Below are 23,358 nucleotides of genomic sequence, written 5' to 3' on the forward strand. Positions count from 1 at the left end.
CATTGGTGCTAGGATTTCTGGCGTAAGCATTCTTTGCTAGCTTTTAGGTTGGTGGCTGCATAGCTCTGTTCTCAGCTTTAGAGGACTAAGTTAGCTATTTTTGAGTGCATGAGCAAGGTAATGTTTTCACCACTTAATGTTATTGAAAATAAGAATTTAATTTTGTCAGAACGTTGGAAATACAACGGGAGACAAAACCACGGTACCATAGGCACCTTGAACAAAAATATTAGAACAGAGTTGGATTGCGCAGCATTTTTATGCTCTTAGCATACAATTAGTATAATATTTAATTTTTAATTGTTTTTCCACGAATTTCCATCAGATGCCACCCAACCTCATTCAATAAAGTTAGGGAAACTAACTCAGTGGCGATATGAATGAACAAGAGACGAAGAATTGTTCCTATCTATGGCTGCAATTAGGGGTATAGAAAAGCTGAAATATAAGTTCTTCATTCCCTCGAAACGAAGATTTATTTAATAAATGGGAAACAACGATCCATTGCGCGGGTTTGTAGACGTTCTCGGCCGTTTCCAGCCCCACTGCTTATCATATAAGCTGATATCTAAACCAGTAGATACCCTAACCATATTCAGCAGGTTAACCGTTTTTAATTGGTATCTAAGTCATTAAATTTATTCCACTGCTAACCATTAATTTGGAAGATATCCTTTTTATTTTTTATTACAAATTGAAGTGATCAATGGTCGTGGTGATGGTATAAAATATGCAGCTATATACAATCTACATTTATACGTGCTATAAGTAGTTACATCGACAATTAACGCCTAGAAACGCACGATAACTGGCAGGAAAATTAATTATTCTTATTCTGAGCGAAAAGCTTCTTGAGATGCAGGCAGTGCAATTCCGTTGCGTTTTTCTTAATTTTGGTGATAATATATATATTCCTCGAAATGAGAAAATACAAAAGCAATTTTATTGGAGACCAAGGACATGTCATTAGTCCACATTGGTTTTGGAGCCTTTGGAGCCTTTTCCAGAAGAAAGATAAATCGCGATAAAACCACACTCCTAAATCACAACCTCTCCCGTACGTCCAGCCTCGTGGCGATATCAGAAATTGATCAGTGAAATACAATGTCGCTGTCGTGATTTCCGGGTTTCCACTAAGACGGATTCGGGTTTACTTATAAAAATTGGTAACATCATGGATCGTAAAAATTTTATTCAATTGACAAAGAGTCAATAAAAACCTAGAGCATTTAAATCTTCTGTCCTTGCTACCCGGGTTGAAAATTTGAAGCCCGAGCTCACGTGATGCGACGAATGGGTCTGTTGGTCTGATTGGTGACAGTGCATGTTTTCTTGCTGTTTATTTAAATCCATTTCCAGGGAAATATTTATTTTACTAATTAATCGGAAATTCTGAGCCCCAAATTGTCAAATTCTTGAACGCGAGTTTAAAATTATTCCAATGTAAGCGTTCACCAATTCTATGCTCAAATTGTGACAGGAAAATATTTTTACGCTTCTCCATCCTTTGTCTACTTCTCTAACTATTTGTATTGAAAAATTGACGGAATCAAACCTTTTTCTGATAAGCTGACGTCAAAAACTAATTCCAGAATCGGAAAATTTTCCTTAGAAATTCAAATTTATATTTATTTGCCATATTCCAGCCTCAAAATTAAAGTAACGAGTATGAAACATGACGGATGGTGTATCATTCCTCTAAATTATGCTGAGTTAGTAGAAGGGCATTTCAAATATTTATCCAGCAATGCCAATTTGGACTAACTTCCGACTTTCTATATTTTTATTCACGGTGTACAAACATTAAAAGAGGTTGTGGCACCGCTAAATAATAATTGATTCATCTAAAGGTTTACAGCGAAGATTTTTTGAGTAAAATGAAAATATTACCAAAAGGGTTGCGGTTAAAACTTCATAGATTAAGATTCCATCTTGAATTTCTTCCTAACCTACACTGCATGACTGTCTTAAGGGCTGATGTGTGGAGAATTGCAGATGGGCAAGTGATGCTGTGGCAAGCACAGGGAAGATGTCATCGACGACGTGAGATCCTCGATATGATCCTCACCCACCTCGTTACCGTCCCGACTACGTATGCACGTTGCCATTCGTTAGCGGCCAGACAATGACGCGTGGCCCACCCAAGGTATCGCTCATTATTGGCCGGATTGCCTCTCCATCTCTCGTCTCGAAAGGGAATGGACCTGGCTGCGCTCTCAATGACGGAGGAACTGTCCTTCCGAGGAATTGGCCAGCGAGGCCTTCGTAGCGACGGGTTGGCACTCGTCTTCAATCGCGGGTCCCTTGCCAAGCACACCGTCCCACGAGTATCCATGCCACCCATTCATTGTCCTGCGCGCGTCACGACTTTCGGTGTGGCTAATTTTGTCTTCTCGTTATCTCCCGGATTCTAGGTTTGCTCTACACGTGTTCTCAAAGGGTACACGCTTTCTCACCCTTCAAGTCTCAATCCAAGCTTTAAAGAAAATCGGGACTCTGGCTGGAGGGTTGGCTTCCCACTCTGAGGGTCTGGGTTCAAATATCGGTAGTGGGGAAGACTTTTTTCAGAGACTTCCCAATCCTTGATTGTGTGGTTTGTGGAGAGCATTACTAATAATGGGATGAAATGGTATCTGCTGATATTTTAAAGGCTATGGTAATAATTTAAACGGCCACACCGATAATATACTTGTGCTACAGATGAGGATCAATAATTATAATACGGACTCGCAAATCTAGCTTGGTATCAAATATGTAACTGAATTCTTTATGTTACGTGCGTTAGAAATTAACATCTAATATTTAAAATTGTTTATTAACTCATTATGACTAACTTCAGCTTAATTAATTTATTTTTTCTTGATTTTTGCTAATTTCGACCTAGCCTGGCCTGGATACTAGCATTCTTGTCAGCCAAGTTGAAATTAGAACGATTTATGAATTATATCATTACTCGTGTGTCAGATGCTGTTTTCAACCATGGTCTACAAATAATGGCTTGGACTGCTGACGGTGGAGATATCTATTGCAAAGTTATTATTTTCCATAGATCTAAAAAGGAGGTATTTAGCCATAAGCATGATGAATAATAATATTCCTGATAAAACTCCTCCGTCAACGTCTATCAGCCAAAACGATGTTGATAGACGATACAAAGTGATAGTCAGGGGTTGCGTTAAGTTTATTGACCGTCAAGTTTATTGACGGAAAAATATTCAAAGCATATGTAAAAGCTTTTTAGGAACAAGATCAATAGATCGATGACTTGAATGTCTTCGCATAAAAGTCAAGGAAACATAACTTAGTTTAACCTTGCAATACGCTGCGAGTTTGTCGTGCACTTCCAAAATACACTAATTCCATAGACTGTTTTTTTACATTTATGAGGAGCTATTAAATCGATAAGCATTTTCTACACTCAAATATTTGTAAATTATTGTTTCACATTTTAAGTACACATTCATGAAACCATCTGTAGGTTATTTTTTCAATAATTAGCTCCAAGAATTGCCCTTTCGAAAACGTCATAAATTAAAAAAATAGACCATTTCTTAACCCATTTACGGCCAACGTTGCGAAAACGCAACATTATTGAGGAATGCAAAAAAAATGTTTCAATAGAATTTTATTCATGTAGAATTCGCTTTTTTCAATAAAAATAAGTGTATACTGATTTTTAGGGATATTATTATGACATTTAATAAGTATTTCGATATTTATAAAAATACTCAAAATGTGTCAATTTTCGAGTCTCCTGATAAGCAAGATAAATAATTTTTCCTAAGAGTAACTATTCCCTTTATTAAGTTTTTTATTCCTCCATGTGGACGTAGAAATTTCAATTAATAGATATTAAAGCTTATATTTCGTCAGGGAGTCAACATTAAGCAAAAATCAGATCCGGAAAATAATGTTGCGTTTTCGCAACGTTGGCCGAATCCGGTATCTATAGGCAATTATGCAACCCGCGTTACCACATATTTCCGTCTCGTAGGATTATGCCGTTTTTACTGTCAGATATAATCCTACGCCTTTTTTATGCCTCGTATTTGAGAGATATCGTCATATTTTATAATTAAAATTCTTAGATATTACATTTCCAATGAGATGCTGCATTATTTTACCTAAATCCAATATAAATTAGAGATGCATTACGGCTTGAAAGAAATGAGTCAAAGTGAATATTTTTACAGAAGATAACGTATTTTCCAGTTTTCAATTGCCATTTTTATAACAACAGATTGAATTACAACAAATAATGACTATTTATGAATTCCATGAAAGCATTTCGGGTGCAATGGAACACAAAACTTTGTACATTCACTCCGAATTAGTCCTTCCTTACTTCACGATTCAGCGATATCACCGACTTCCACAACACTATATTGGGTGAAAGAAGACGATAAGGCGTAGATTTGGTTCGGTAACGATTGAACCAAAACATATTCAGATTAATAAAAAATAATCTACACTTTTCAGACAATTCCTGTCTCGACAAAAATGACAGATTTGTAAATTATGACCTCAATTTGACGACTTGAATTAAAAATTATTACAAATCGGAATATTTGCGCATAAATTTTGAAATAATGAGAAAATGGTACCTTACTTTGGTCACTACAGTGCATAAATGTTCTTTTAAAACAAGCCTTTTAGATTTTGCTTTTAACTTTGGTGCTTATGTTATTCAGACGGTTTTAGGGTTCAACCAGGCGATTGAAAATTACTTCCATCGAAATTTAGGCTTGGAAGCAAGCGTTATTCTGGAATTTCTCAAGGTTATCCCTGATCCCTCGAATCATCGTATGTTTTCCGATAACTTCTTTTCATCTTGAAGACTATTTATTGCTTTGAAAGAAAAAGGATTATTTTTCACTGGAGCCATCCATGAAAATATAATGGAGGAGTGCCTGATAGAATATAATAAAACCATCGACGTGAAACCGAGAGGAACATGAAAACCAACATTTGATAAAGCCGAAGGTCTTAGTATTGTTCGATGGAATGATAACTAGATTGTCCCTGTAGACAGCAATACAAGTTTATCGCTTCTATTGGGCACAGGGGAAAGTTTCAGCAGAAAAAAGAAAACACTATTTCACATACTATTCCATGTTAATAAAAGAAAATACTATTCGTGTTATTTGGGAGTATATTAAATACATGGGAGTTGTGGACCTACTTGATAATGCAAATTACCGCACAAGAATTCAGGGGAAAAAAGGTCCTAGCTTATCAACTTACTGGACAGCGTTTTGCACTAACGCCAGGAGATTGTACAGGTTATGCAACGGAAGTAAATTTCACTGGTAGACTTCAAATCGTATCTAGCAGGGACGCATCTAAAAAGTGAAGTGAATCAGTCATTAGTGACGTACCCCTATACAATTCGCGTCCTTAAACATAGAAAAAGTTAGGCTATGTAATTCATCGCGGATTCGTAAAGCATGAAAGGACGAACTTGGCCATAGAGTTAAAAAAAATTCAGTAGTTGCCGAAACAGTGTAAAAGCCAAACCATGCATGAATGTACGAAATTTTATGTTCTATTTCACCCAAAATGCTTGAGTATTTCATAACTAGCCATTAATTGTTGTAATTCAATCTGCAATAATAAAATTAAAGTCAATGAAAAAATGTGAAATACATGCTCTTCTGAGAAAATTTTCGCTTTGACTTATTTCTTTCAAACCGTAAAGTATGTCTATTTTATAGTTGATTTAGGTCAAATAGCAACAACATCTCATTAAAAACATAATATCTAAGGATTTTATTTATCCAATATGACGATACTTGTCATATACGTGGCATAAAAAGGTATAGGATTATATCCGACAGTAAAAACAGCATATTCCTATGAGACGGCAATGTATTGTAATGCGGGGTGCATAACTGCATACAGATACCGGATTCGGCCAACGTTTTTTTTTTACCATAAGCAAATTTTTTTGAAGGCCCATATTTTCAATTTACCTTATTTAGCATATTATTAGGTAAAATGAAGAGAAAAAATTATATATTTTCAAGTATTTCTTCACTTGGCCGGTAATGGGTTAAGGAACTGTTGCTCGGTAACAAATTCAGCCAATGATCTGTAATAGGCTATCGTACTCTTGTGGGAAACTCAATCTTCTTCAAATACATTGTGATTTCGTCTTAATACTGCATAGTATAGATAGGAAAAATTCAATTACTTCAGTTTATTTTGGTAATTGTTACGCCAGCATTTAGATTAGTTGCAAATGTGAATTCATGCTACAGTTACAGAGCTCTGATAATATTTGGTTAATTTTTAATGTGCATTTTTTATAAGTTTCAACTTGTTTGAAATTACCAGTGACAACATTTATGCTCCCAAATATCCATTTCACGTTTTCCTCTTTATTTTTCCTCGACATACCTATCCAGCCCATCCTAACATTCATACCATACGTCCATACGATGGGTATTTAGAGATGTGTTATATAGATATAGAGGCGTATAAATCGTAAGAATATATGCCAGGGAAAGACAGTTCAGCACTGATGGACCTGATGATGCAATTACTTTCTTTTGATACGGCAATGGCTTTGGTTAATTGATAATATTCCGTTGAATCTCGGAAAATAGCACCATGTTATTACCGATTGGTAGTAAATTTCATTGACGTCGATTATTAGTAGGTTCCTACGGAATTGAATTTACCTGTGTAATTGAAGTACAAACTAAACAATTATTCGTAATTAGCCTTAGAAAGGGATTCCATCAACCTATTCCACAATCATAAACGTAACAACAGCATTTTATTTCCTGAAGTTTAAATATTCAAAAGTATTTGGGAATTGAAAAATCGTACTATCAAAGCTAAAGTATTTCTTATTGCTCTTTGGCATTTATGTTGATTCATTGTAATTTGACTCTGAAGAACACTTCGGCTTCAATGAGAGATGTATTGCGAATCGTTAATTTTCATTAAGATACAATTTCAACGACTGAGAGATAGTGTCTCACCTGGTTTCAAATCCCTCTTGGCCACGAGTTGCCGGCCCTTCTCCGCTGAGTACTCGAACTGGACCCCAGCCGAAGCTGCTGGAAGCGCTGGGTTAGTTCCATACGACACAGTTGGGAGTCCAACCTTCGGGTCCAAATCTCGATCAGCTGCAGCCTTTCCGTTCAACTGACACAAGTTCTCGGTCATCTCCTTCGCCTTCCTCATAAGAGGAACGAATTTCCCCACCACTGCAGCCTTGCATGCATTATCCAGGGCAGTGGACCTCAACTTTTGTAGTCCATCCGTAAGGACTCTCTCAGCCCGTTCCCATTGCCCCGTGATGCACAGCGCACTGGCCAGGGCCTCTATCGCCTGGAAGACCTCTTCGGGTTCCAGCAGGTTCTCCAATGCCAGGGCTCTGCCGGCGTCTGAAATGGCAGAGAACGGATCTCCCTCGGACAGGAGCGCCACAGCGCGGGCAACGTAGCCAGAAGCCTCCGCCGTACTCTCGTGAGGTGCAGTTAAAATAGCTGCGGTGAAGTGTTCGAAAGATGCCGGTCCGCCTTCGATAGCTTGTTCAAGCAGCCCGTCTGATTTGATGCTGCTCTTGCCCTCAAAGGCTTCCGTTATGACAAGGTTCTTCACTCCCTCCAGCGAAAGGACAGCCTCCATGCGGTCCCTGTCCGTCTTCTTTAGTGAAAATGTTTTAAGAAAGTCACCTTTTCTGGTCTCATGGAATGTAGACTCGTAGAAGCAGTCGTATAAAGATCGGTGATCACCCATTTTTATGTTAACCTGAAAAATAAACAAAATTATAGTTAAACATAGATTTTAAACGTTATGTCTAGAAAACTCATGAAAATGAGCTTAAATTAGTTTTAGCCACTTCGTAGATTGAAAAATATCCATTGAATACATAATGTATCGGTAGAATCTAAAAAAAGTGACTAACTGACCCTGATATTGCCGGCATGAAGCCATTGTGGTTTCATAACCTCCCACGTGTCTCTTTTTAGTCTCTGAGAGAAAACCATTTTTCGGTGATAGTTCATAAAAAAGGTATGGTATCGATGCTTGGAAAAAAAATTGTTTTGACGGAGAAAAAGTAGGTCACCGCACGGGCATTGAAGAGTTGTTCAAAAATTTAACTGGTACACAAAATTATTTGCGGAATGGATAAATGTTGGGAGATGACATAACGTGTTCAAATAGAGGCAAAAAGTACTACGTGAAAGGCTAAACATAAAAAAATTATGAAAATTAATTTTGTCTCATATTTCCATACTTTCCATCCATGACTCTGTGGTCAATAAAATGAGCTGTGAAGGTTATTGGTGAAAAAATGATCATGCTGACCCTATCGAATTTCGTATCAATATTACCGTAAGCCAACACTTAAGCTTGGTGGTGACGAAAAATGAAAATCTTCCGAACTGTCAGCTTTAAATTTCATCTTTTTATACACATCTCTTTTTCGAGAGCATTTTGTGCGTTAACTTTCCCTACCTTACAATTCAAAATGCTAATCTTGCTTAAACAAGCCCATTAACCTCTAACCTCCCCTAGTAAATTGCCTTTGGGGTTCCAAGTGAGTTATTTAAGAGAGGTTGATGGAATCTCTGAGGGGCCTACTTCATATCATGGCACCTGATGAAGCAGGGTAGCAAACATCATTGCCTGAGCAGGAAAAAAGTCATACTATACAATTTAACTCAAAATTCATGTAAAGATAAGTAATGGTAATCTTTTAGAGGAAATCTCGTTTGAAACATTTCCAGAGAGATATGCGTTGCTCGCTGTAAAATGACTTATTTACTGTCGTTTGATGATTTCGCCTTTTTTTTCTTTCTGTTAAAATTCTATCTTTGTATGTGGACCTGGTGAATGTCTTCAGTCTACTTTGCACATTTCTGAGTATTTTTATTTAAGTATATATCAAAACATTAGCTTTAGTGATGAATGATATTAATTTAAATTTTTAATTTTATCTCAAAATGTTTAATTTGAGCGATAGAATATGCAGTATTTATTGCTAATAATTATTTTTTATTTCTTTAGTGGAAGCGTCTTGAAATCTAGAATGTTGTATTGAAGTTTTTCAAACCTAATAGTTGTGAAAATCACGGATTATGCATTTTTCGCATACAGTGATTGTTCATGAGACATTTGTTTGTTGACTTTTCATTATGAAAGCGGTTAATCTTGACTTTGAAACGTTTTTCTCAAAATAGGTTGCTGATATAATATTAATAACGTTTTTTTTCGCAATGTAGAGATAATAGATAAATTTGTATATTTCGATTGTTGAGAATACAGTTTAAGCTAGTTTTTACGTTCTATAAATTTCAACAAAAATTGAAGATATGGTTGTAAAAACATGTGTCTGAGTCGAGACGTTCCTCTACGTCGGTTAAAAATGGCATCTCACAAGGTCATATTATCAAATTCCGTGGCCAAGACGTAGATCGAAATTGGAAATGCAGTAGTCTCCCTGACAATATATGCTGTGAATACAGCTGAAGTCACTCACGATCTCTGGCCATGAGTACATCTACATCTACATCTACAAATTACCCTGCGAGCCACCTCTAGGGTGTTTGGCAGGGGGTGATCAATCACCAGCATGCAGCATGCATTTGGACTCCCACATGCACACCACACCGTCCAAGAAACAAAGAGTATTAGGGAATAGAAATGATCTGTTTTTTTGTATCTCCATAAGCCCCTTACAAATACCGGAAATATAATGTAGAAGCTATATGTGAATAGAATTTTCTCCAATTATTTTAATTTTCCACCACTTCGGATTTGATTTAACATTCGGGCGTTTTGGGCATGCGACCAGCAACAAAAGCAGCATTATCCCCGATTTGATTGCTTTCGCCAATCTCAGCAAATGACCATGAGCGTTCTGTGATTAAAATATGGATTTGTATACCGTCAAATCCCGTTGAAGCAGAGTCCACATTGTTTTTGCATCAACTTCATCCGCGAGCGTTGTTTCACGAAGTGTAACATACCTAATGCGCTCAAAAGAGATTTATAGCCTTTACTGTCTCTATCAACGCTACTGCTTTCTGTCTACCTTTAAAATTGGAATGATCTCAGTGATATTCAATATATGTTTATTTATATCTGTTAAAGCATCCTCTTCTCTAGATATAAATCAAAATACACCTGAAAAATACTATGCATGCAAGTTATGTAAAGAAATAATTGTTTATTTAGCGATCGCGAGGGAATATATCATTATTTACGATGTTTCAAGCATTATCAAGATTTAAAAAAATCAGTTTAGCCTTTAAATAAAGATACCTCATCCCTACGAATAAAATTTAATTCCTGCTGGTAAACGTCTGTAATGATAAAAGAAATACCTATAACTATCAATAGGAAATTTTTGTCCAGTACGCGATTTTATGAACCGATCAAATTCCCGTGATTCTAGTGCTATGTTTAATTGTTTGTTTTATCCCTAAAATGTCATTTTTAATCAAATCACGTGATGCTAATCAATTTGCTTGCCTTTTATTTTGTAAATATATCCGAGACCTGCCCGATGCAGTACAATGACCGTATGGATGTCATAATTTGATATCACACTTATTTTATCGTGAGTGATGCTTGAAGACCTCTTAATGGTGGCTAGAATTATGCTAGGTGTCTCTTAAATTGAGCAAAGACATTCCACTATTCATTCCGCCCTCATCATGTATGGCTATTTTATTCCGTAAAGGGCCATTTTTGAGATAAGTCACACAGTTGTGCGATTCTCGTAACATTACTACCAATATTGTGCTTCTTTTCCGCACTACGGAGTAAAGATTTCGTTTGTATGCAGGATTTTTACATTTTTCGTCGTGCTTTATGCATCTTAAAGCATGATAGAGGATCTCCTAATGCTGAAAAATTGAATCACAACAGTCCAGAAAGGGGACAGAGATATCACTTCGTGTTTTCTATTTCAATCAGGTATGGTTATACGTATATTCCGTAAAATTACCGATATTTAATTCTAACTCTTATTATTGGCTTATTCAATTCCAAAACTGCCTTATGCAACTTTCCCTAATTGCACTTATTCAATCTTGTTCTCTGATTATAGATCACCAATTTTCGGTAGTTATTATACAAAATGAAACAGAAATGAGGGAAACATATCTCACAATTGTTCCTCCCTTACCACGCCTGATTATTTGGCTCTGGACTGCGTTTGTATGTACTATTCGTTCGGTATCATTGAATTTCAGTCAATTTCTGGTCAACGTTATTCTATACCTGCACTGTACGGCACTAATACTTTTGTAGGGGTAATATTTTCAAATTTACTAATTGTGCTTCTTTAAAACTAAACACAGGCAGGAGTTCTCTTGGTGTGTACAGGTGGGTCATTCGACGTCAGATTAGGAGTGAGTCGAGTCTTGGTTTCTCCGATTCGAAGCAAAGTTTTTGAATGGGTTCAATGAGTGAATAAATGATGTAGTTTGAAAGCGTCTAAAAATAATTGGCCGTTATATATACACTTCAAGTTTTGAACAGTTTGCGCTAGAGCTTATTTCCTCGATGCCATATCACCTAAAGGATAATAGATATATATAATTCTCTTCCCACTCACTCAATATTATGTATTATCATCTGACACTTATTATACATTGTTTAATTACTCTGCACATGGACACGTTCCCCACCAGTCATTCTTATTCCTTTGTCCTGGCCTTCCCAACAACCATCCTCCATCCCATTTTCATCATCTTATTGTGCATTGGTTTTGACGAGAGAACCATTCCTCTACCTATTGTTGCTTAGGATATGTAACAGCGAGAAAAATATTTTTATGCAAAAACTTGCTTAACTGCGTGGAGAATGAGGGGGTAGCCAAACTTTGAAGCTAAGTACCTCTATTCCTAAGCCCAACCCACTACCATACTTTTTTTTGTTATAAAAAAGCCTTATGCATCAAAATATATTTAAAAAAACAAATTTAAAATTATCTGTTTTTATTAAAACATAAAGTATTTAAGTACGATTAATGACACCAAAGTTTATTCTATTTGCAAAACTAGTCTACACAACTTTCGTGCAAACAAATTTTCGTAGATCTTTTGCAAATTTAATTACATGAAAACCATTCGTCTATCTATAATCGTTTGGGACATAAGGCATAAAGATAACAGGCATCGACGAAAAATTCTCAGAACTTTGATTGTCTCTAGAACCGTCAATTATTTAACTCCTTCAGGCTCCCTCCTTCAATCAGTCCCTCTGCAATTAATGCAAAAGGTTTGGTTCAAATCGAAGGACCCAGGGGTTAACTCGCTGCTGATTTGACGTAGAGTAACTCAGGTGTAAATTATTTCTGAGCGCGACACAGAAATGGGACGAAGATATCATGTGGTCCTTTTCACCCGGAGAACGCAATGAGGAGTGTCAGGGGATCCCCTAAGTGAAAACGCTGCCAGCAGTTAGTAGCACAATGAACAGTCGCGATGTTGTTATCGCGGCATCTCCCAGTGATTACAAAATTCTTTCATTTATTCCAGCTTTTTCAAATCACCATCCAATTGCCGCTCAAACAGAATCTTCCTCATCGACCGAATGTCATCAGCGCGATCTAATCAGCGATCGCCATCAAAGCTCAGAGTTTGCCCTCCTATCGCTCGCTGGACATCAACCGGGCCATTTCCTAGAAATGAAGGGGTGAAACTGGCTTAACCGATCTCTTGCTTTGCTCTCGTACGAGGTTTAGACTTTCCATTACCACGAGCATACACGACGATTGTTCCAGCGTGTTGAAACATCAATTGGGTCTGAATGGGATCCTTCGCACACACCAGCAATCTCTATCCGAATTACATTGGAGGTGAAAATAAGTTGTAACGGAAAGAACGATCTCCAGGCATTCTGTCAAAAGTTTAATACACAAAACAAGCTTAAGTTTCCGCCCTTATGTCATGTGCTGTTGACGTCATTACTGTTGTTGCTCATTTAATCGTCCCGGGGGAACCTTTCACTGAGGGAAGCAATTGCTCACAAGAGTGTAAACAGTCACGAACCACACGAGGCCAATGCACAAGCCCGTATAGTAGGGGAGTGGCCCGCTCGGAAGAAATTCGTGGCGTCATCTAATTATCTGCTAAACTGCTGTCAGATAGCTCGAGAAGTAGATGACGGATCGGGATACTAAAAATATGGGTCACCTTATTTTTTACTATATCACTATCGACAGTAAAAGAATTTAAGTGAACAATGACATTCAAGCATCAAAGCATCACCACTCGTTGTTTAACCACTGCTTGGAGTGAATAAGTTGATAACAGAACGTTCAGTGTGTCAAACATAGGGTTGATTTAGATAGTTTAGGGTAGAGTTCAACCCAAACCAAGTTATTTCTTTTGGATTTTCTACTTCTGAGACTGGTCTAGAGATACACATCTAAACTACGTCTAAACTAACTAACTTTAAAATCCAAAAATAAATCGAAGTCAGAAAAAATTAAGACGACAGAAAAAATTGTAGGCAATATGATTAAGCAAGTAGAGGTTACACGTCAAGATGACGGGGCAGGTCCTTGTAGTGTTAAAGGATCGTTCGCTTTTCCCAGGCATCAGGGTTAGACTTTCGACTACACACACGCCCATCATTCCCTCATTTTCTCACTCTGGGGCCCTGTTTATTCCCTCACAATTCAAGCATCACTTCGTTTTTATCCAATACACTGGAAAAACGAGTGGGTAACAGAGCACCCAAACTCACACATCACTTCAAATTGAAAGCTGTTCGGGATGGCTGGAGCACTCAGAGTGAATATAACAACAGTGGTTTTCGGGTGCTCATTCCAAGATTTTATAGCATTTTTTGCTCACAATGATTTAGTATTCAAGCAGTGGAATCACTAAATGTTTTCAATTTTAAACTGCACTCCATTTCAAAGGAAAGTATTTTATAGAATTCCGCGACTAGTTGATGGATACCCTTAAACGGAATCTCCAGCGGGAATTTTTTACGTTCACTCTCTAATTTCTTAAATACAAAGGCTTTTTAGCAACGGTGGGGTAGAACTGACCCCAAACTAAGTCCAGGCATGTGAATTCCGTGCATTCCTCGTGAGTGGCGAATTCCTTTCCCTAGGCCACTTAGAGAAGGTTCTCATGTAATACAGAACCCTTAGTCACCGCTTGTTTCTTCCACTACTGCACATGTGAGACGAGTGGATAGCAGAACAATCACTCACTCAATACTTAAACCCCACGTTAGGTCTGGAAAGGTGAGGTTATAGCTCACCCCAGGCTAAACCACAGTTCAAACATTCGGGGTAAGTGCGTCAGCTCCTTCCGCCGGGCCACAGCGAACTTTAAAGATTTTTATGTGGGGCTCGTCCAATTGATTCACTCCAGATTACAACCCTGGACCACTCGATGAGTAGTTTGGGCTCTAGCCACTAGGCTACCGCGCTTTCAAAGAACACTGGTGCGCAATAAAAGAATATTTCCCCTACCATCACACGCTTGAATTACTTACCGTTCTTCGGGTGGGTCTGCAATTGATAAGTGTGTCCAGGCGGGCAGCTGCCCGGGTCCGAATTGGAGACACACGGCGGACACAATGGCCGTCGCTTCACTAGAGCGCCCATGGGATCCGTCCTCATCGCGAGGAAGAGCGCCCTCTAACTCTCAAAATAGGACTCGGGCCTAACCACGTGACTTGTAGTGTGGGAGTCGCTCCACTCAAACGACTGTCCGCCTTCTTCAAGTCGCCCAATCCTATCTCCGATTCGGAAGAGGTAATCTATGCGCTCGGATTATTTTTGGCACCCCATCACGGGCGTCGCCGGCCCACCATCCCGCGGGCTGTTGTCGTTCGCTAGTGCAGTGGACCTTCCAAATGTGCTGCATAGAGCAAGCCCCCGTCCGTCCCGTAGAATCATTGCTTATTTATTTATTACTTATTATATTACTTATTCATGTATCACCGAAAACATAACCATTGGCCATTCACATTGGGGTTTTCAACCTAATAATCATTCGCATACAAAAATCCACGCCCTGGGTAGTGGCAACACACCCAAGTGGGACTCGAACCCGCGACCTCTAAAGTGGCAGGCAAGAACCTTAAACCGCCACCAGCGGGCCGCATCTATATTCCGCACATTTTATGACCTTCAAAAAGGGCAAAAAAGGGCCACTTATCCGCACGTCTGAATTCCGCAAATGACTAGCAGCCAGGATTTCCAAGATGGTGTGGGGGAGCGTGTAGGATATCCCTACTAGGTGCAATGTATGCTAGGTGTATGACAGTAAGAAGTTGTGATTTTTTATTATTGCTCTTCCACTGATTGAAACATCGCTGAAACTTGAAATTGAAGTTTAACTTTGGTTTTTGGTTTGGTCAGTTATGTCCTTTATAAGCCACGAACAGCTAAAAACAACTTTTTTCACAACAAATCAAGATGTTTTCTGCCAACAGATAGCAGATATCACCCTTTAAAATCTATAGTTCGACACATTGGTAGTCACGATGGCCCGACCTTTACCTCTTTGACCTCCGTATCAACCTTGGAGGTCAGTTAGTGGATAACACGAGTATATGGACAATACCATTGACTTGGGCATCCTTGGATCGACAGCTTTGTTGGTATGCTATTTTTTTGCCGCCCTTATGACCTTGACTGTGACCTTACTGGGTCAACGATTGAATTTTCGCAAATAAAAGTGTTACTTTCGGCTTTCTCGTGTCCGAAAACCTAAGAATTGACACCTTAGTCAATGATATTTAGAATTTTTTCTATCTCGATTTTTTTAACATTGAAACCTTATAAGACAAATTAGAATATTTGGTTTGGACCCACATTGTTTAATCAAAAGGTCAAGATGGTAAAATTTTACTTGCACTCAACAAAACTTAGGACCTTTTGCCATAAGTATGCCAATTTTCATAAATATTGCTCGAAGCGAAGTTGCTAAAATTAGAGGTCAAAAAGGACACACGAACTGTGGGACAGCCTGTACAACTACACGCCTACTAAAGGTCTGAGAAACAACTTATTGCCGTTGGCATGGCAGCAATGCGCGAAGTTTGGAAGCTCTCATCCAGGATAGTTGGGTGAGGGGTACTGTGCGGAATACGATCAATTGCGGTCAAGGCAGCTTTGTGGAAAACGGACGTTCATATCTGCCGAGGCAGGTAAAACGTTTGGAGAACGGATTAGCCGGATTTATGTTAACTTTTAGGGTGCAACCTAATCTGCTTTCAAAATTTTCCGCCACGCGGCGATATTTTCAGAACGATCTATTCCATCTCAGTATTTGCAATAGTTTACTTTTGATCTTAAGGAATGCCATCAAATAGCAATTAAACAAATAGGTCGCATAAAAACGATTGTAAAATTCAGTAAAAATCCTTAATTATGACTTATTTTCCCGCTAAACTCGTATTGTTCAGGCGTCAGCGACGCGAGTTTTTTTTTAAACAAATGAATTTCAACCAAAGATTATGGAAGTGCCGAGAGCAATATGCAGTGACCAAGAGCAATAGAGCATGAGCGGGATGTACCATTTTCTGTTCGATATAAGACACGGTCTCAGGCGTTACTTTGTGGAATTGCTTCATCATAGAATAAAATAAAATTACTTTGTTCTATTCCACACTTAATTTTAAATAGCACAACCCGGGTTCCAGCATCTAATGACCTGATGATAGCATTAGTTGCTGAAACCCGGGTCGTGCTATTTAAAATGAAGTGTGGAATAGAACAAAGTAATTTTATTTTATTCTATCATTTTCTCTGTTCATTGAAAGTTAGGGTACTCCCATTGGAACGGAAGTTGGGGGTAGTGCTTAAAGGCGGTAAAGTTCTTCATAGGATTCGGGTTCGAATCCCTGTCGATGTAAATAATTTTGCCCTTGAGCACTTATTGCACCATGATCTCTGAGTGATTTATTGGCTGACTGGAAACTTCTCTATTTTAATAATTATTAAACAGCACATTGTAGCCTCTAATATACCGGGGATTTCTATACAAACAGCAATGTACGATGAATATGAACATCTATACCCTGAATAGGGGCCACCTACCTACGAAAAAATCTAACCCAAGACTCGTATCTACAGGCAAGGATTATAACCCATAGCCACCGCGGACTGCAAACGAGATTCTCGAGTTATGCGCAGGTCACCAAGATCGATGCGTCAAAATCTATGATCACGCTCACTGATTGGCTTATATTGGCGATAGAGTTTGTTCACATATCAATTATTTCGATTGAAAATTATATAATCATTACACTTGCACCTCCTGAATCTCGCAACAGTTCTCTTGAAGGGCCATCTTAGAGAATACATATTCAGTATTCCGTTAGCAGAAAGCCTGTAAAAGTAATTGATTACTCAAGGCTTCACTATTTAAAATGTCACTGTTGGCATGATTAAATTTACCTTCCTTTCATTTCACTTTTATTTATTACCAATCAGTGCGTGTTTAACAAAATAATGCCATTCAAATGCCGTCATAAAACGCGGATGAAATAATGACCTGTGTTGATTTATATTAATTAGCTGTGGATAAAAACCAAGTGACCTTTAATTTCGAAGCCGCTGACAAATGTGCAACTGCAAAGATCAAGCTAATAAGCAAAGTGGAGCCCTTCCCACAGAAATGTCATTTTCAGACGTGCCCACCCAGATTCATCCGCATGTATGCCATGTTAACCCTTATCCGGGCACCTCAAATTTCTAACGTAACCGGGCAAGCAGGGTCCAATGGACCCTCCTTGTTAATTTTTTCTTTTTGCTCATGTGGGCCAACCTGCTAGAATAAATATCATTGTTTTTTGTCAAATAGTGCTAATTTATACAAAATCAATGATTTCAAAATATTTTTTAATGTTCATAAATGAAAATTTAACATGTTAATTAGTAACAAAAATTTGAAATCTAAATAAATTATGATTCATCCTTCATAAAACTGATCTCTGGTGGAAATAATTTAAATTTAGAATCAACTAACATAAGGGATAATTGAATATCATTTACTTATGAAACGAGACACTGTACAACATCAAAACTTATTGTTTGGGGGAAAACACAAAATTTTATCAACGAGTCCAGGATAGGCTACCCCTCAAAGCTTTTTTCACTTTTGATTTACATGATTACGTCACTATGTTCATTGCACACCGATTGCTCACAGTTGTTACACATTTGTTTTTCTTCATATTGTTTTTATCATGGGCATATATATTATCTCATTTTTTGTTATACTATAATTTGATGAATGTCTTGGCTCAGAAATTCCTTCATCAAAAAATTCTTAGCCTGTGTTCCAAGGCAAACCCAAGTTGGATCGTCTTTCAATGTGGACAACAACCAGAATATCGGATGCACTTACAATAAATAGTCTTCTTGAATAATGTCTACCAACATTTCAATTTAGATCAGTATTCGTCCACACCACATACGCTGCTTCTCTACTCACGTCCAAGTCACTCATGAAAAACGCATAAGGCCAACTATTTGTGCGTCTTTTACTCATGTGCGTCTTTACCAACTGGTCAAGGAAATCGACTTCACCTTTGGTGCAGTTGTAGTGACAGATAATTTCAGGTTTAGCATTGACGTCTTCCATAATTTTATTATGATGCATGAATCATAAAAGAACTACCGGTCAACTCTTCATCTTGGGCAATGACACAAACATACCATTTTTGGTGAAACCAAACAATGAAGAAACGACTTCACCACTTTTATTGGCTTGAAAATTTCCTGGAATAAATCGTTAATACTTTCCTATAGTTCCAGCATAACTCTATGCAAACTTTATATCAGAGAAATTTTTGTCGCTCGTTTCATTTCTGTTCGTATTTTGGTATGGTTCAGTGAGGTGCTGTACAACTCTTCGATCCAAACCAGGCAATGCTCTTTATGTCAATGTCATCATCATACGAACTCTCCTCTTCGATTGGCTGGTAATCCAAATCATCGTCACTAGTTTCTTCAATGTTCAGCAGTTTTTGTGTGCCATCTTGAGACAAAAGCTTTTGTCTAGCCATGATCTAATAATTATAAAAAAATATTTTATTTCATGGAATTTCTCTAAAACTACGGATTACTTCCTTAGTACTCATCTATTAGAACTTACCTGGGTATGTGATGTCTTAGTGAAGGAAACTTGTAAATATTTGCCATCACGCCGATGGCTGTTACTTTTACCCAAAGAGAATTGCATATTGAGGCGGTAGTTCCGTATAAAAGCCCATATTTTCGGAATCAGTTATGTGCAACATCTTATATGCCTTCATCTACGTTGCTCAGTAGCACTTTGCTAGCACTCTACTATTTTGTCATACATGCCGTAGTTTATATGGGAAAGAAGGATGGAGGATGTAGAGGTGAAAGGTGGTGGAAAGATAGGCAAGGAGTGCAGGAGAAGGAGAAAACAGGGAAGGATGGACTGTCAATGCGTTAGGGATTTTTAGGAGAATGATAATGAATAGGAACGTTCAAATTCGAAGCGACATCATCTGCATGCTTTCCGTATGGCAGGATATATGCTTTCCTTTATCCCTAATGTCGTTGGATGGACGCTGCAAATAAATTCCGAGGATGAGTGTTTTTTTTTGGAAACAACTGGATCGTTTCAGTGATCAGGGTTTTCTAGGGTTTCTCTAGGGTTTCCCGGTGACTCAACCCAACTGAAGGAAAATTTCTCTTATTGTTAGCATATGCCCTTGGCGACCGCCACGGTACAATAGCAATAAGCGAAAGAATGAAAAAACTGTCCCCATCCTTCATTTATGGATACAGATAATGATGTTTGTTGCGTATTGTTCATTCCTCTCCCATCTCACTCTACTTCACCAGGATTTTCCAACCGTAATGCACTGGTGACTCTCCAGTGACCACCCTACTCTATATTCCCTTTTCACCTTCCCCGGTATCTGCCCCCATCTTACCACCCATGCTACCTAGAATAACATTCTGCGTACATAATCTAGTTATTCAATTTACACTAATTACATTATCCATCCTTGATAGCTAAAATAAACTTCATGATTGAAGCTAACACAAACTGGATATATATGCTCGTAAGCATCCAAGTGCAGCGTGTTGCATAACTGGTGAACACCCACCTCCTGCCATACGCCACTGAGTTAGGAGGTTATTTAGATGTGTATGTGAAGATTTCCAAATAATACTTGAAAAATTACAACATAATACCTTTTATATTAACCATCTAATGATGTGCAACTGATCGCGTATGTGAAGGGTCCATTGGACCCAGCTTGCCCGGTTACGTTAGGAAAAGTTTAAATTTACCATAAACAAAAAAGAAATATTTATTTTTATTTAAAAATATTTTTTTCTTATTCCATTTGTCCGTATGAACAAAGTCACAGAAGTTCACAGCACTGGGATATTTTGTTCTCATGTTATAACCTGAAATAAAGGCTGTAGGGCCCGTTGGACCCTCCTTGCCCGGATAAGGGTTAACGAGAAAATGTAGCGTTATTATCCCTTAGCACATTCTTTTATTGGCTGTGATATTGTCGAAGTTATCAACCATATTATTCCAACGTTGCATACTAACAGGAGATCCACTCCTGTTTTTTAAGTCGGTAAAATGATACCAAGTTAATTCAATTTCATTTTCATTGCCATGTATATTCGAAAAAATTGGCCCATCTCCATCAAGTACATTTCTCGCCGGTGAGTAAGCTAGTCACCCTCAGGAAGCCAGCACCTTCGGAAACCGACAGGTTTATATAACCGTGGCGGAGTGCAAGGGGAAAGAGTATGGAGGTGCTAAAAGAATTAACGGGTGATACCATGTTCTGTTCATGGAAATTTAGGGTAGTCTCAAGGGAATGGAAGTTAGGGTAGTGCTAAAAGGCGGTGGAGTTATTCGATTGATTCAAGTTCGAACCCCTGCCAATGTTAATTATTTTCCCCTTGAGTATTTATCACACTATCACCATTTATTGTATCTGCCATCTGCACAAAATCCTATATACTTATGTAATCCTCTTCTACTTACGTATAATTGGCTTCTTTTGATAAACTGAATAGATAACGACGTAACAATTAAAGTTAGTTATGCTTATTAAATTCCCATAGCGTTTGATTGAATCTCAAGGTAAGATTAAACCCAACCTTACCATGTAAGAAAGCAATTACTTGAGACTTAACTTTCACATCTTACGCATTACATTCAAAGAAAATTTACCCAACATAACGGAATTCTAATAAATTAATCTATCAACCTGGTTTTCATCGAGTAGTGAAATTTTTAAGTCGGTGAAAAGATGTCTGTATTGTGAAGGAAAATATGCTTACTGGTTTTCATACGTTTTTTCCGTGTCTCACCTCCAACTATTGGACTCCGGCTAAGAAAAATTATTTAACTTAATTATTCCTAGAGGTATTATTCGTATTCGTATTATAATTCGTATTTTTCACTAGTTATCACGTGTTCAAACGTAGTTCATCTTCAACCCATGCCCTACTTGAGGGCATATTTTTTTTATTTGTTGAGAAAAAGCACTCTCGTGTCTTGGGGACACCTTTACTTAGCGCTGCCGAGCAAATTGCAATTTTTCAAGGCCATAGATCCATGGTTACAAATAATTAAAAGAAAGGAGACCTGACTAGCAAATGGGGAATTGTATGCGTCGCGCTACTCATCTTTTCCAAACGACATGGCGTTTCTCAGCGTTTAGAAAAAAATTTATGCAGCTTATGCGAGTATAAATTATCATTTCTCAGTGTTGGTTATTATGAAATTTTATACGGTTTTATAAATCAGATGGCGATATATGAACTATATATAAACATTATAGATTTTTTGCAAATTAAACGGTAGAATTTGAGTATTGTATTATTTCATACCTTGGTCGTATCGAAAATCTCCCCCCTACTCATCGCACTACCGTATGAATGCTATCATTATTTGTTTATTATTTGAAAATATTATTTTGTTCATTTTTGTTTACGCTTTAGTAATATTTGTTGGTTGTTTTTTTTTTTTTTTAATCATCTGTAATTGGCCTTATGCTTTTTTGGACTGCATTAAATAATTGAAAAAAACATATGAATTTATTTAAAAATTAAATAAGATTCAATTTCTATTCAATTTTAAGTCAATATGTATCGATTATGGTTGATATTGGAAGTGTAACTTTAAGAGATTAATTTTGTCGTCTCTATTTCAGGAACTCGGAGTCGTGTGTCCAAAACATCTCATCTCCAATCTCTTCCTTTGTAAGTCAAGCCAAAATGGTCCTTTCTCTTTTCTCGCCTTGTATTATTCTTGCTCTGCTTATGAGTGACATGGTGTCGCACCTAAATCCGGCGGGATTAAGTTCTCCCGAGCCCCGTTGAGGAGATCAAAAAAGAAATTTACAAATGTTAGCGGTTGTACCACACAAAATCTTAATCCAGAAACAAGTAGGACGGGATGGAATGGAAATGGAAGTCACTTACCCGAGTTGGCCCTGTTCCTTGAGACTCCCCCCTTCAAATCTTCAAACACTGCATTCGCTTTAAAGTTGTGCAGACGCTGAAACGTTGCCAAGAGCGCTGGTATGCATCCACGTGTGAAGGGTTGGCTTGCATTAGCCCGTCTTGAATTGCGATGCCGTGGGGTAGAGGGGAGAGGAGACAAACTGACCCAATGATCACAGGGTATCCGAGGGATAAGAATGGGATACGGAATAAGGGAGGGTTTGAGGGTATAAAGCTGTTAATGACGTTGTTACGCTGCCAAGTTTTCATTTGAGCCCCTCTCGCTTCTGTTGCGATTCGGTGATACACAAAGTGGGAGGTGACAGATTACATTGCATGCCTTGCATCTTAACTGAAATGTGTACCTAATAGGTCTTCTTTACACGTCCTAGCACCCTTTTATCCCGGCTTGGCATTCTCGCTAGCGTTATACAGCCGCGGTGATGACACTACTCAGATGGCGTACATTATTCCACTCCGTAAACAATGCCAAGCGCTCACTTCGGCGGGAGACATGCATCACGCCGCCTTGTGCCTACGTCTCCGCCGTGAGCGGAGAAGTCCCAAGTAGAACATTTATCATTGCTCAACACTTTGACCAATCAGGGAGCATACTCTAAAACTACCTCCCTTTAAAACTTAGAGGATATCGGCCGGAACAGCGCGGGTGAGACCCAAATGTAGTTGCCGAATTTTCATCTGCTATGTAAACTAATAAAAAATGCAACTTTGCCTGTTGAATACCATAACGAATAGGACGGAAAAATTCGTCGCTATTCGCCGTAGAGAATTAAGGCAGTTAACTGAATTAATTTCCACTCATTTCACGAAAAGAACTATTGTTTTACTTTAATCCAGATCCGTCCAGAGAAAGGTCTAAAATTCCAATATCC

The 23,358-nt window shown here is 38.1% G+C and overlaps 1 protein-coding gene across 1 annotated transcript in view; it reads right to left on the reverse strand.

Annotated features, from left to right (window-relative positions):
• Window positions 1–14,650, reverse strand: part of LOC124171060 (SET and MYND domain-containing protein 4-like) — a 54,183-nt gene extending 39,533 nt beyond the window's left edge. Inside the window, exons 1-2 of the mRNA XM_046550208.1 lie at window positions 14,488–14,650; window positions 6,990–7,764 (exon numbers count right to left, since the gene is read on the reverse strand). Coding sequence (XP_046406164.1) covers window positions 6,990–7,752 — 763 coding nt within the window. The 5' untranslated portion in view covers window positions 7,753–7,764; window positions 14,488–14,650. The remainder of the gene's footprint in view (window positions 1–6,989; window positions 7,765–14,487) is intronic.
• Window positions 14,651–23,358: the final 8,708 nt, after the last annotated feature.

Source organism: Ischnura elegans, chromosome X (genome assembly GCF_921293095.1).
Source record: "Ischnura elegans chromosome X, ioIscEleg1.1, whole genome shotgun sequence".
NCBI lineage: Eukaryota > Metazoa > Arthropoda > Insecta > Odonata > Coenagrionidae > Ischnura > Ischnura elegans.